This window comes from Etheostoma spectabile, chromosome 2 (genome assembly GCF_008692095.1).
Source record: "Etheostoma spectabile isolate EspeVRDwgs_2016 chromosome 2, UIUC_Espe_1.0, whole genome shotgun sequence".
Taxonomy (NCBI): domain Eukaryota; kingdom Metazoa; phylum Chordata; class Actinopteri; order Perciformes; family Percidae; genus Etheostoma; species Etheostoma spectabile.
This window is the reverse complement of record NC_045734.1, coordinates 15,511,721-15,526,446: the sequence shown is the minus strand read 5'-3', so window position 1 is coordinate 15,526,446 and position 14,726 is coordinate 15,511,721. Positions and strand designations below refer to the sequence as shown.

The following is a 14,726-nucleotide window of genomic DNA, read 5'->3' as shown; positions in this document are numbered from 1 at the left end:
GTGTGTGTGTGTGTGTGTGTGTGTGTCTGTGTGTGTGTGTGTGTGTGTGTAAAGATGCACACTGTCTCTCAGGTATTACTGTACAGCTCAGTTTGGCGCTTGCTGATGTGAATGCACACTTCCTCCCTCCTCCTTTCTTCACTTTCTTTTCATAGAGTATTTCCTCTCTCTCTCTCTCTCTCACACACACACACACACACACTCTTCTCAATCTCTCTCAGGTGCTGCCTGCTGCGATGTCCAGTGCTGATTGTTGCTGTATCTGCGCTCACAGCAGGACATGAGGACACACGCACAGGCGCACACTCACACAAACCCAAACACACACCCACAAAGATCCTGTTACACTAAATGTGTTCACAGCAGGGTAAACCTGATTCAAACAGCTAGCGAGAAAGTCTAATGATTGATGATAAGACCAGAATATCCGCAGCCACAGCAAAATCACACAAACAGGTTATCTGGGACCTCCAGGCACTGAGCTGCTTTCACATGGCTGAGGAAGAGGGGAAGGGATCATTATCCCACACACACATGCAGGGCTGTAACACCCCCCAATCCACATCTACATGCATGCAAGTACCAACAGACCTGGGCACAGAATTATGCACAAATGCGTCTACATGCCAGAAGATTCTCATGCACACACACCAACTAACATTGGTATGCATTCTGCTGCTGCCTCTTTTTCTCTCCCTTTGTCTCATGCACTTTGAGACAACTTTCTGCTGAACTGCTGAGGAAGCAGGCAGGTATGCAGGCACATCAGCAGCGGGGCAGAGGTGCTGTTAGTCTGAGCATTAAAGCTGTCTAGAACACCAGGATAGCTATGAAGAGCTGCATTTGCTCTCATGTTTACCAACCTAAAACCCACTCTGACTTGTCACGTTCTCCGTACAGTACAGTACAGTTTATTTAACATTTTCAGTGCATGCATTTCAACCTTCAAAGCACATACTGTATGTGTGCAGAAAGTGATGTCCAAATCTCACTAAATGTCACACATCTTCTGCAGTGTTAGGAGCTGTTAGGACTGTATTTGTTGTTGTGTTATAGCATGATGAAGGTGTTGCTCCTGTACCACCAGTGTTATTGGAGTCTTTCCCACTGACGTAAGCCGAAGAGGAGTATTCTCAAACAGAACAGTGATGTAATGGACTGTGAAGGTACTAGTCAGGCTCCTTCTTTTCGCTCCCTCCTTCTCTCTGTCTCACTGTTTCACCCTCCCTCCCCCACTCTGTTCCCATCTCTGTTTTTTCTCTCTCTCTCTTTCTTTTGTGTCTTGGCAGGCTACTCCTTCTACTCCTCTGGGATCCCAGAATTAAAACCCCACAGCTCCCTCGCTCGGTCACAAAAAGGAACTACATTCAGAGATGTGAGCTGCATGTATGCTTCCCACTAAGTCTCCATTTCTCTATCTTCTTCCATAAGTATAATATACACTCCTCATCCCTCTCTCTTCTTCATTTGCTTTGATGTTATAAAACTCATTGGCCATGCTACGATACCCAGGTCGGTCCTTGAACGGTTTGTCAGATATTTTCAGACACAGGCAGTTCTTTTGTCACATAAACTGTCAGAAACGTGAAACATTTATTAGACTCAAGTTCCCACTAAGGAGTCCCATTGTAGTGCTCCTCCTCTTCATCAAAGAAGAATCACCCGTTCTTTCTGCCTCAGGGAGACACCACAACGAGACAGACAAAACCTCCCAGCCCTCCATTCTACTTGACCATCCCAGTGTGAGGAGAAAAAAACGTATGCACACATAAATTGCAATTACAGCACTGTTCCATCTGCACACACAAAGACACAGTCCGGCAGATTTGACTGTCTCCTGTGGGGGGCCCTCCCTGAATTTTCATGTTACAAAGGGCTGGAACTAACACACACACACACACACAAACACACGCACACACACACACACACACACACACAAACTATATATATATATACTATAAATACACACACACACACACAAATACTAAAGTGCAATGGGGGTTTTGAGAGAGGAAGCCCACAACATAAATATCCAATTACCAAACACTTCAAACGCACAGAGGATGAAATATTGATAACTTTGAGACATTTATGTAATCCACAATGGTGCCTTATATAAGTGTTCCATTTTACAAGGAGAAGCAGAAATGTGCAGGGAGGTATTGTTTTGTATTTTTTTTTTACTTTACTAAAAAAAAAGAAACAGTTGTATGTTGGCAGACAGTGTGAGCATATGAAAGTAGTGGTTGAAAGCAATTGGACAAATGTGCTCCCTCGCTAGCTCCCTCTCCAGCTCTCTCACATTAAAAGTGCTCACATAGAAGAATACGTGCTTACATACATCTAGAACTAAAGTATAACAGGGAGGCACGGTTACAGATCATCATTTGAGAAATCTTAACATATTATTATCATGTTATCTAGACAGCAACATCACAAACTGACCTGGTCTTGGATGTTCATTTATGAAGGGGAGTGACTGGGATGTTTTATTTGCAATTCATCTGCAACTGTCAATCATGTTCAGTAATAAAGGCTGTTCCAAGCATACGGAGCGGACGGGGGAGGTTTTGGGCTTCTGTCTCCACTGCTCTGCTTTAAGTTGCAGATCATAGAGCTCATGCAAAGGCGTAAACAAGCAAGGAAATAGGGATTCTCTGTAATTAATTGTAAATTGTCACTGCTTGAAGAGAGGATGCTGAGTGATGTGTGCATGTAGAGTATCTGTTTTCATTTGTGAGAGAACATGAGAGGAGAAAAACAGAGGGAAAGACTGAATAATTCGAGTTAACTTTCGTGCCTTATCAACAAGACACTCTTCATGGTTTTTCCTTTGAAACTGCTGTTCCTCACTGAGGCCGAATAAATTAGAACTCTAAATAGGAATAATAATGAGAGCATACATTATTTCTGTTGTTGGTACTGGTTGATGTTGTTGTTGTTTGTGTCGGCAGGAAGGCTCAGATCTCCATATATGCAAAAAAAGGTAACTTCTCTGCATGTTTTATAAGTTTGGAGGATCATTTTAATGGTGACCCAAAAAGATGTCCTAGATATTTGGGAAACATCCTTTTGAAAAATTCCTGAAACTACAGACAGAGAGACAGAGAGCACAGAGAGGAAAAGAGGGGGAGAAAGAGAGAAGAGGAGGGAAGACAGAGAAAAGAGAGTAGAGGGTGAGATGAGAAGAAATGGAACGTCTTCCTGTATTGTGAATATGAATACGATGTTAAACATCTCTTTGCTTTATCAATCATAACCACAGTTCTCTTAGGACTACAATACATTTTTTTATTTTTAAATGTTGTGTAAGAACTCAATATCTTAAGATTGTGGACATTATTATTAATACCATTTAAAGGTGATAGCCCCCCCTGCTGGCCTATAAATGACCTTAACCTCAAGGGTCTCTCACCCTCAGTGAGTTCCACTAGTGGTTTAACAAGCCAGTCCTCTGGGGAATCCCCACTGACATTTTCAATACTGTTTAATTATTCTGGAAAAAGATCTGTGTTATTTGTACTTCAATGTCTAATGTAAACTCAAGAGTGAAATCTTAACCAGAATCCACTGTGAGCTGTCACCATTGCCCCACTGTAAACAGTTGAAGATCAAGAGACATAGGTATGAGTACACACATTGCTAATTCTTCTAACCTACCAGCAATACGCTTATGTCATTCTTACTGTTCTTAATCATTAGCACAACTGTGTTCTAATAATAAAATCTCTGCTCCCCTTAGACTCCTTCACTCTTTAAATGGGCTCTGTACAGTGCTATGTTACCAGCAGGGATGGAAAGAGTCCTAGAAAATCCTCTATACCAACAGTACTGTAACTTTAAATACATTTTACTTAATAAAAGTAAAACCTACTTGTAAAAATGTAGCCCATTAGAAAAAAGTAAAAAGTAGGTCAGTCAATATTGGCTACAAAATAAATGTCATTAAATGTCAATGTACACACCAGTGGGCAATATGAACCAACATGACCGTTTATGTCCAAATCAACAATAAATACAATTTTGACAGAAGGCACTGAGCATACAATGCATTGAACATTACACAATAAATAACCCAACATTCTTTTAGAATTAACAGCAGAATAAAACATCACAGAGGCAGATAACATGGAGCAATATAAACATTATGAAATCTACTGTGGTTGCAGCCACAAACACATATTAAAGCAGAAAAAGAGCTGCACAGTTTTACACACAATGCTACGTTGCTAAGCAATGCAGGGGTTGTTGACATTGGACAGTGAGCGGAGTAAGAATGTTGTTGTACTCACCTGTCTAAACATCAGTCCTTTTCATTCTGCTCTAGGTTCCAGTTCTCTGCTCTAACATCTTGCAGCATAATATAACCAGTCCACTCGGCCTCATGCACAAGTCACCGCTGGAGGATCCACCATGTGCATTCAAGTATTTACTATTTTGCCAAACCCAGAATGCACCTGTTAGTGATGCAACATTGTGGGTGTGTTTGATGTCAGTCACCTAGCTTGCTGACCGGGTGGTGCATTAAATCAGTGATTAATTAAAGAGAGGTACATTAATTCTAACCAAGTCCTTAATGACGCAATCCTTAACTTTATTTAATTCTTGTACATTTTCAGTCTCATGGCAGTTCATGAAATGGTAACGCCATTTAATCTATTTATTCGTGTACAGGTCACGAGTGTGTTGATCACAACTTTTTGAGGAAAAAAAAAAACTGCTAGCCTGGCCCTGGCCTGGTTGCCACAACTGTTCCGCAACCCCTGACAACGTGCACATTGACACAAAAATGGACTCCACCCATGATAAGTGACTGTGAGCCGGCTCCAGGCACCACCGGATGGTTCTTTCAGGGGCCGTGGAAGTTGAGTCATGAAACTAGAGAAAAGGTGAGCGTCATGTGGTGACAACAGGTAAGTTTAGGCACCAAAAACAACAATTTCCTGGAAGTATTTTGTCTTTGCTGGGAAGTGAACTCCGCTCCCTGGCTTGAAAGCATTGTGTTTTATGTTGACACCACATTGTGAGATTATTTTCCATTGAATACTGGGTTAGGGTTCATAAATACATTTATTGGCATGCCTGGCCAACTGGCACTATCCAAGGTAGGAGGGGGGAGGGGGATTTAATTATTGGATGTTTTGTTTGGTTGTGCATGATCAAAAAACATCCTTCTCTGTTTTTTCCCAAATCACATCCGGTCTGTCACCCCCGTGAAACTCATAATCATTACTTGCAGGTGGCTTGGGTCAAAAGGTAGCAACTTTCCTTGCCTATATGGCACAAATATGCATGTCTACATCTGTACTATTTGCTGCTGCTGTTAGTTTTCTTGCCTAAAAGTGGCACAGCTAAGACTGGAACTGCAGGTCTGAACTGCAATTTAATGGTATTTTCTGGGCATGGATTTGAATGCTTTAAAACCAACTTGACACTAACATGAAACACTAGTGCCTAACATGAATGGGCAATATCTTTGAGACTTTTACATTTTTTTCATCATGTTCAAAATGACAGATCTTCCTGGAGATGACAAACTCATTAGTTATGCATCAGATTGCAACATGACAAAAGAGGACATAAAGTATACATTTGAAAATTTTGAAGGCAATATTGGCCAACTGTCATATTATACAATGTTGTGTCCTCTTAGTCCTTATACCAAGTTTCATGATGATTACCAATAGAGCGTCACCTCATACTGTGTGTAAATAAAAGTGTTCAAAGTGATTAGGTGTGTAATATTTTCCAGTAGTTAGTGTTGGTGAGTGTGGACAGTGGACCAGGCTCGGGTAGAGGTTAGTGTTGGTTACCTACCTCCACCGCCCTCTTTTCATGGAGAGCACATCTGAAATTCCAACATTGACATGTGAAATGCAGACAGCAACTCTTATGGCCTCACAGCACTGCCCTGTGTGCTGCTCCTCACAGCCCTAAACATAAACCAGCTTCAGAAGCACAACAGCAATTAACTACTTTTACTGTCACAATGATAATTGTCAAATGACATGTCACCCCACCACTTACACTGTAGGTGTTTTGGGGAAACTCATAGAGAGAGTTGCATTCACTGATGGTTTCTAAAGAGAAATGTATGATTTCATTTTTACTTTAAGTTTGTTCTTATGTATCCTAATAAAATACATAAACTCACTTTTTCTTTTGTCCAAATGAGAGTTTTTGTTTTACGGAGTAAAATTACAAGCTAACCTGCAATTAGGCCACAGACAGATTTGTGTTGGAAACTCACTTTAGTTCAGTTTTTATAGTGTGTAGTAATAATTGATCTTTTGTGTGTGTGTGTGTGTGTGTGTGTGTGTGTGTGTGTGTGTGTGTGTGTGTGTGTGTGTGTGTGTGTGTGTGTGTGTGTGTGTGTGTGTGTGTGTGTGTGTATGTGTGTGTGTGTGTGTGTGTGTGTGTGTGTGTTGAGATATAGTGGTTAAGACGGTGAAATGGCAGCCTGCATGTATGTAGACAATATACAGTATGCATCAGTGTAATAATCCCCCGCTCCAGCCTAGTCACATGGCAAGAATGAAGTGCTACTGCCTGGTAGCACAAAGCACAATGTGAAGCTCATGTGACTGTATTAACCTTTCAGACCTAATCTCCTGAAGTCACGAATGAGAAAAAGCAAGAGAAAGAAAGTGAAAAAAGAGGGATCAGAAAATATGAAGTTTGAGAGATTAAAAAAAGTAACAAAGTAAGCAGATAAGAAAACAATTCAGATATGTTTTGTTGCTCTTCTGAAGCCCTCAAGACTCAGTTTCTACCTATTGTTTGTTTTGAGACAGACAAGAGAGACTTTTGTTATGCAGAAGTGCAGATTTGGCACAGAATTGTCAAATAAATCGAATTGAAGTAGAGATCACTGTGCAACACCCCCCATGGCTTCAAAAGCGACACAAACCGCAGAGAATAACACTGACATGTTCTTATACTAACAGTGACAGCAAAAAAGTCTCTCTTATAGTTCTCTAAGCAGACTATCAGTGTTCCTGCTGACGGGCTAGGGAGAGAATAAGATGGTGGGACTAGGAATCTCATTGCCTCCATGACACAGGTTTATAGTTTTGTCACGCTGGTCTTTTGGCATGAGAGTCAATGGAGGCTTTGGTCAGAATAAGCTTTTATCAGATTGCATTGAAAAGGATGTTATTCATTAAAGCTTATTCACTGGCTTAACTTTTATTGGGCAGATCACAGAGAAACAACGTATGACCTTCAAAAGGGATATTGTTTTTCTCAAAAGGGGAGGGGGACAATAGAGGGCAGACATCTGACAGATGTCTGGACAGAATTGAAATCTTTACCTGTAGTTAAAAGATGTGAATTTCACCTTGGCTTCCTTGAAAAAAATAATTCCTTGGACACATTTACTAATTTTAAACTTTTAAGCCTCAATCTTTGTATCCCACTGACCCAGTCCACAATGATAAGAACTGTTTATGTTATGAAGGTATAAATGGCCCTATTCATGTTGCCACAATGAATGGTACAGTTCATCAAGTATTGCAATACATTATCGTAATTGAGTTAAGCAGCTCAAGATGAATTGTAAAAAATATAAATTGGTGCAAAACTTGTCACATCATCACTCAATATTTAACTTGCTGGGTTTGTATGACCATGCGTATTTACTACACATTTTTGACCCTTCATAGAAACAGTAATTTATCTTTCTCTTAGGAATTACGCTCCATTTTTAAACTAACCTGACACAATGTTATTGTCCTAATATGTAACAGTTTAGTCACATGACACTGAAACGGACTGAACAGGCATGCTAGCTGTTCTGTGAGGCACAGCAATCTCAAGATGGCAATAGTGGAAAAAGTCATGAAAATCATTAGGATTAATTTTCTGTGATTATTTATTTCATCAATTTTAAGGCAATCCATCCAATTGTCGTTAAAATAGATCATTCCCGGAATTCTAACTCATCAATTTCATCATATTATCCATTGGACAAATTTGTTATTGCAAAACACAGATGCTCAATCTCTTACTTGGCTGCATCCACAGAGAAAGTTTCAGTGCACATGTTGTTTGTGTACTCTTGTGATGTGTCACATAAACTGGGGATTTTTTATTTCCTCTAGCAAGACACCGCGGCTGACGCTGTACATTTACATGTAGATACCAGTTAATGTAACGACTACCTCCAATAAACGTCCGTGTATTCCTACACTAACCATGCCATCGTGAGACTGGACAGGCACATGCTAGACATCCATATAATATAAATATTCTTTGTATTACATAACATGGTAGACATGGATGTCTTTGTTAGATATCCCAAGAGTTGAAAACCATGAGGCACCACCGTGCAATTCTAATCTAAAAAGACTGGTGACATAGAAATATACGGTGTATAGCGTGGTAGTAGAAAGAAAGACCATATGAAGTGATTAATAAAAACAACCTGTAACACACATGAATATTCATTTCACATCTTCTAAGTGAAATGCTGTCTCAAAAGAATACTAATTTTATTGCTGTGTGCATTGTGATATTATTATGAACTTTTGCTTACAGTATTTTTGTGCATTTACTCTCTGTAGCTCTATATCAAGCTCTAATGGTTGGATCACTCACGCCCCAAACTCACAGCCCACCTATAATTGCTCCTCCAGAGTTCACTCTGTGTGTGACATGCCGCCTTAGCTACACCACAACCCTTGTAAGGGTCTCGAAAGCATTTAACACTGAAGTGCTACTTTACCCCCCGCCCCAACTCCCATAGAAACACCTGGTGGTTCGAAGACACCTCGGGGTGGCAATATTTAACATGGCGATGTTCGTTTTTTCACCCTCCCTCCTTTCAGTGTCACCTGCTGACCTTCCCTGCCTGGGCCCAATTTACTGTCCAACCATCCAGAGTCTACACATTCTGTGCATGTCTTGTGGTGGTGTACACACTCACACTTGACATTTGAGCAAGTTTGAAGAAACAAAAGGAAGTAAAGAGTGTTTTCCTGAGAGAGACTGGGGATTTGTTTATGTTTTCTCTGACAACATGGAGTACTGCTTTTTGAAAGGATTCCTAGTGGTTTTGTTGATACAACACTGCAAGTCTGAAGGTAGGGTGGCATTATGCAAATAGGTTTGATCATCTATGTGATTATATCTTTGTATTTCCATGAAAAGAACAACACCTGCACACTGACTCTAAACCACAAAATTACTTAATTATTTCAAATAATCTTGCACCTACCTGTGATGTGCATGTAACTGTAACTAATCCTGTCTTTAGAATTTTGCATCAATGAATAATGACACAATCAACCAATGGTAAGGATAAATAATGTTGCTATATTTCTTATGAAGTGATTGGCAGTGATTATGATGACACATATTGCATTTTAACACTCAATAACCATAATCCTTGGAACTGTTCCTGGAGTGGTCAACACTTCTTCATCATCAGTATCAACATAACACTTCTCAAATATTCCAAGATTATCTGTTGTTTACAGCAGCAACACCAAAAGTGTTTTATACTATCTCCTTAGGTCTTTCTACCTCTATCCAATCCTCCACAGTGGTCACCCTGCAAGATGGCCAGGCCTTACCCCGGGAACCAGAGCTTCCCCATACAGAGGTGGTACCTGTGGTGGCCCCTCCTAGCCTGAAGGAGGTGCAGCAGGCTGTGCAGGAGGCCTCAGAACAGGTGGAGGGTCGAGGGGCCGAGGAAGTGCTGAAGGAGCTGCTGGAGAGGGTGGTGGAGGCAGCTATGGGGCAGGTGGAAGGAGGAGGTGAAGCGAAAGTAGATGAGCCAGAAGTGCATGATGCGTTTGAGGAGGATGCACTGGGGGATAAAAAAGGAGAGACAGAAAGTGACACAGAGGCTGAAGTGTCGGAGCAGACAGTGGAGGAGAAGGTGGAAGGTGAAGATATGGGTGCTGAGGGGGGAGATACGAGGGTTGGAGAGGAGCAGGAGATAGCAAAGGTGGATGCGTTTGAAGATGAAGTTGAGGAGGGAAAAGGAGCTGCCGAGGGGATGGAGGAGACTGCAGCTGGATTTGTGCAGGAGACTACAGCAGATGTAGAAACTGGAGGCAGAGAGGCAGAGGGAGTGGAGGTTATCGGTGAGTTACTAGACACCAAAGTCAGTCAGGAGGTTGTGGAAGAAGCTCTAGCTGCTTTAGAAGAGACAGGAGGGTATTTAGCAGTGGAAGAGACAGAGGTGGAGGGCAGTGATGAGCAGGTTCTGTTGTGGGAAGTAAAAGAAGCAGCTAAATCAGAAACACAGGCGGTAGAGGAAGTCCCAGCTGTTGTGGATGTGGGAATGGGTGGAGAGCCAGAGGAGGAGACCGTGGTAGACTCTGACCCTAGCCTGGCGGTGGCTGATGTGGAGCAGTTAGGGGATGCATGGGGAAAGGAAGAAACTCAGGTAGATGAAATGAAAGGTGAGGTGATAGTACCACATTTTGATAATTATGAGAGAGAGACAACACAAACTGTGGCAGGAGAGCCAGTAGAGGTGGAGGACAAGGAGAAGGTAAACATAGTGAAGGATGCCGAAGGACCAGAGGTAGACAATGAACATGGCCATTTAGTGGTGGAGGTAGGAGATGCTGAAGAGGTTGAAGTAGAAGTTGCAAAAGTAGGGGAAGCGGAAGGACGTGAAATAAATAGAGGGAGTGTAATCAAGGAGGAATCGGTGGCATTAGTGAATGAGGTCGGTGACCAACAAGCAGGAGAAGAGGAGCAGATTGCTTCGGAGACCTCACTTGACAGTGAAAAAGAGGATCAAGGTGAAATATGTGAAGTGTATTCTTTGTGCAATGGAATGGAAAGATGGCAAAAAGAAATTGGGCTTCATTGTGGTGGTCCAGGACTAGCACCATGAACCTGCAAACGTCTAAAACCTCAAAATTCTCTTTTATTCTCATTTTATTAATGAGCTCCATATTTAAGCTGCACCATTCACTTTACTTTTAGTACATTCTTTTACATCTGAAATGTTGCATATGTAAAATCTGTTCATAATTTGGGTCACAAAAACCTAAAACTGCAATGGTATTTGTCTTTAAAGATTCAGTTGCATTAGACTCAGCAGCTTTGGTTTAGCTTGCATTGTTTACATCTTAACCTACTTTAAGAGACAAAAGCTCTTAAATTGAGATTATAAACCCCTTTAATGCACTTTATGTGTCGTAAAAAACCTTCAACATTAGCTACTCTGCTTAGGGAATGAGCAATGGATTGGAATGTTTTTAGCAAGCTTTTTGGTAGAAAGGGCTGGAGAACATTTTTATAGAATATCTGACATGGACATTAATCCTTTATCAGTCAAAACCTCTCTTAAAGACGAAAGATTATTGTGACACATGCAAAGACTGATACATTAAATACATATTCTGCACTGTAAAGATACTGTTATAGTGTAAGTAAGCTTACGCATGCATACAACTCATGAACCAACTTCCAATCTCATCTGCAGCATATCTTTGCATTATTCTACATTCCTTAGGTACACTCGACAAACCCTAAACCTTGACCTCTTTGCTTGATTTTCATGTGTGTGTCACATACCAAACCCCTCTTCTAGAAGTGCTGGTGATCTCTGCCCCAAAGCCACTGGACAGCGATGAAGCCTCCATAGAGCAGAACCCTGAGAATCAGGCTCCCACCCCCAGGCCATCCTTAGGTGGGGTGGAGACAGAAGAAGATACCCTTGGTGATGAGAAATCCAACAATGGGAATGAGATCATTACCACTACTGATTACCTTTTACCACACAACCCTGTTGTGGCCCAACCTACACTGGATAATTTTGTTAAGGATTTTCCAGCTGAACCCCCTCAGGCAGAAGGGGAGGAACCAGGGGAGGCCAATGAACTGGTGGAAGATACAGCCGGAAACACAGGTAAAATGGAATATAAAAATTTACAAAAATGAAACACAGTTGCGTCTTTGAGCCCTTATGTACTCCACAGGTTTTGGGTTTAATGTCTCAATTGCAAAGTGGAATTGAAGTTAAACATTAAAAACAACAGAACTTCTGAATAAGGCTATAAATGGGTTGGGTTATATATTACAGCAGATTTTCTCCAGCTTAAAATTTGGGTAGAATAAAGGAGAGGAAAACAGATCATCATTGTAATACTGCCAGCAAAATATACAGATGGCCAAGTTGATGTTGTTCCATTAAAATAAACAGTGGAGTGGTGGAGGAAGAACAAAAAGTTGGGACCATCCTGTCACACTATAATATGCTATTTTCTGCCTCACTGAAATGGATGAGAAGTCTTTTTTATACTCTTTTTATGCCCCAATGCATCACACACATGGCCCTTTGAGCTGACGTAATTTAAAACAGCTGGAAGGTCAATTGTGTAAAATAAAATTGCAATAGAATAAAAGGTGTTTTTTTTTCCCCTGGAAAACTGTAATGTGATAGTGTTAAATAGACGGAATGTCAGTGTCCAGCTTCCTTAATGTGCAGTTGAGGGATAGTTGATTTAGTTGTACCAAAGCATAGTGCATCAGATGTCATGTTCCCGCCTCTTATGCCCTAAATCTCTGCCTTAATGTATCTGTTTAGACACAAGTGAGCTGAGCCTGGAGGCATGGAAGATTGGGGCTATTTGTGCTGCAGCCTTCTTGGTGTTGGAGACCGTTATCATCATTATCTATATCCAAAAACATCCATCTTGCAACAAAAACAGGTAGGTAAGCACTGGTTTCTGTGCACTTAATCTCCATGAACACACATTCAAAAGTTATCATATTGCCCATTATTTCCTGTTGAACGGAAAGTACAATCCAAATTGTAAATTGCCAGTTTTATTTACTGTTTCCTGCCATTTATTGACATGCTTTGGGGAGGCTGAGCTACATTTGTACAAAAATAGATTTTCAATACAACCCTAACCCTTACTCTAGAGTTGTTTTTGTTCCTGCTCAGTGATTGTTAAACAGATTATTTGCTCTCTTTACTTTTTATGAATGATAATGAAAATAATTCTTATTCTGCATTCACACTAGCACCAGACGTATCCCAATGCTTCTTCTCTAATAACAGAAATAAGCCATCTGATTGCTTGCTGTAGTACCAGCAACACTACAATCACAGATGGGAATTACAGCAGTGCTGGTACATGATTGCTTCTGATGTCACCCAAGCTGCAGCTAACATTTCCACACTGATAGATGATGACATGAAGAGACTGTGCCCATTATTGGTTCAGTATTTCTCTCTCAAGAAGAGACTGGCCTTTTATCGGTAATACTAGTCTTTTTTACCCCCACATGGCCCAATGCAGCATGTAGTTAATTTGTAGACAGGCAACTGTAATAACTGAGATTTTGCGTGTTTGTTTGTGTGTATGGGTGTTTGCAGTGTCCCAGCTCTACAGCGAGCATGTGAGGAAGGGTGTGTTGAACCAGAGGCAGCTACAGGAGGTGACTGCAGTGACGACACACTTCCTGCAAGCAATGGGGACGCTCAACAGTATGTTCACATATAAACATCTATCAAATATCTTACAGCATCATCTCGTATTCAGTGACATATTGTGCAGTGTATGGAAGCACTTCCATTCTTTTTCTTTTTATATGTGCTGAATTCGAAAACTGAAACTTACGGTACAAATCAGACCAAACATATGCATACTGATAGCTCCTAGTAAATGTAATAAGGCAAAGACAAAGTCAGCCTATTGTCAGCCTTCACCAGTCTTTATTACAGATTGAACATAAGGATGAGGATCTCTAAACCTTGCTATGCTAGATTTATTGGGAGCTGTAAGTACAGCATGCAGGCAGGTCTTTTGTCTTGTCTTTAACCAATTTCAGTGTTTCATTTCAAGGTTTACATGATGTCACTGAGCTCAGAGAAAAACTCTTTGTTGGTTCCCTCCCTGCCTTTGATTTTGTGCTATGCCACCAAACTGACTTCTTCAGCATCAGCTGTCAACTTGTCACTAACACTAGCTGGATGTCAGGCTTGCCCATTGTCAGCCAACAAAATCATGTGCACTGACCTGAAACCTTGTGGTTCATAGGAACCAGTTGTGTGCTTCTCAGCTGATCCCCTCTTGGCTGCTTTGTAAGCTATGCGCTCACTGGGTCACATGAGAGTGTGAGTCCCATGAATGCAAATCATTACTAGGTAATACCACTATTCTTTTAATCAGACTAGAAGGCTTGAATCCATAATAAGCTAAAGGTTTGTGTACTTGAGGAATGACCGTGTGTATAAAAAGAAAAAAAAGAAGACTGATATTGAGAGTCTGTGTAGAGGAACAAAACTCATGTGCAGACATAACGCTGTTTGTATGTGGTCCAATGATTTCAATGAGTGTTGATATGCTAGTGAAAAGTGTGCAAGACACAAAGAGAAATTTGACGATAGCACAGATGATAACAACACACTGAATTATTAAACAGTCAACAGAATCATGTAGAAATGTCTCCTTGTTAAGAGATTTTATAGCAGCAGTGACAATCCACTTGTCATTAGAAGAGGGAATCACTAAAAACACTGCCAAAAAACAGCAAAAGTCATTTTTCGAATACTGTAGAAAAAAATAAAATAAAATAAAAAATACTGGAAAACTATCCAAGAGTCAAAACCGTATGATCTCAACAATAAGGCACAAAGTGCTACTCCTTGTGCAAGAATATTCAGTGAATGTTAAACTGTGGGTGCCATTCATGTACATTTTGGAACCTAATGTACCTTATATATATATGTATATATATATATATATATA

General features: G+C 40.7%; 1 protein-coding gene and 1 long non-coding RNA gene across 3 annotated transcripts in view; both read left to right on the top strand.

The window, feature by feature from the left end:
• Window positions 1–5,025, top strand: part of LOC116704897 (uncharacterized) — a 14,886-nt gene extending 9,861 nt beyond the window's left edge. Inside the window, exons 2-3 of the long non-coding RNA XR_004335804.1 lie at window positions 1,057–1,066; window positions 4,972–5,025. This is a non-coding gene — a long non-coding RNA (uncharacterized LOC116704897). The remainder of the gene's footprint in view (window positions 1–1,056; window positions 1,067–4,971) is intronic.
• Window positions 5,026–8,881: 3,856 nt separating this feature from the next.
• si:dkeyp-118a3.2 (immunoglobulin A1 protease) overlaps window positions 8,882–14,726 on the top strand; it is an 8,314-nt gene continuing 2,469 nt past the window's right edge. Inside the window, exons 1-5 of one of the 2 annotated variants that reach the window (XM_032544408.1) lie at window positions 8,882–9,083; window positions 9,546–10,760; window positions 11,558–11,875; window positions 12,554–12,677; window positions 13,352–13,462. In XM_032544408.1, coding sequence (XP_032400299.1) covers window positions 9,020–9,083; window positions 9,546–10,760; window positions 11,558–11,875; window positions 12,554–12,677; window positions 13,352–13,462 — 1,832 coding nt within the window. In that variant the 5' untranslated portion in view covers window positions 8,882–9,019. Of the gene's footprint in view, window positions 9,084–9,515; window positions 10,761–11,557; window positions 11,876–12,553; window positions 12,678–13,351; window positions 13,463–14,726 lie in introns of both variants that reach the window. The other variant, XM_032544396.1, reaches the window with a different exon arrangement.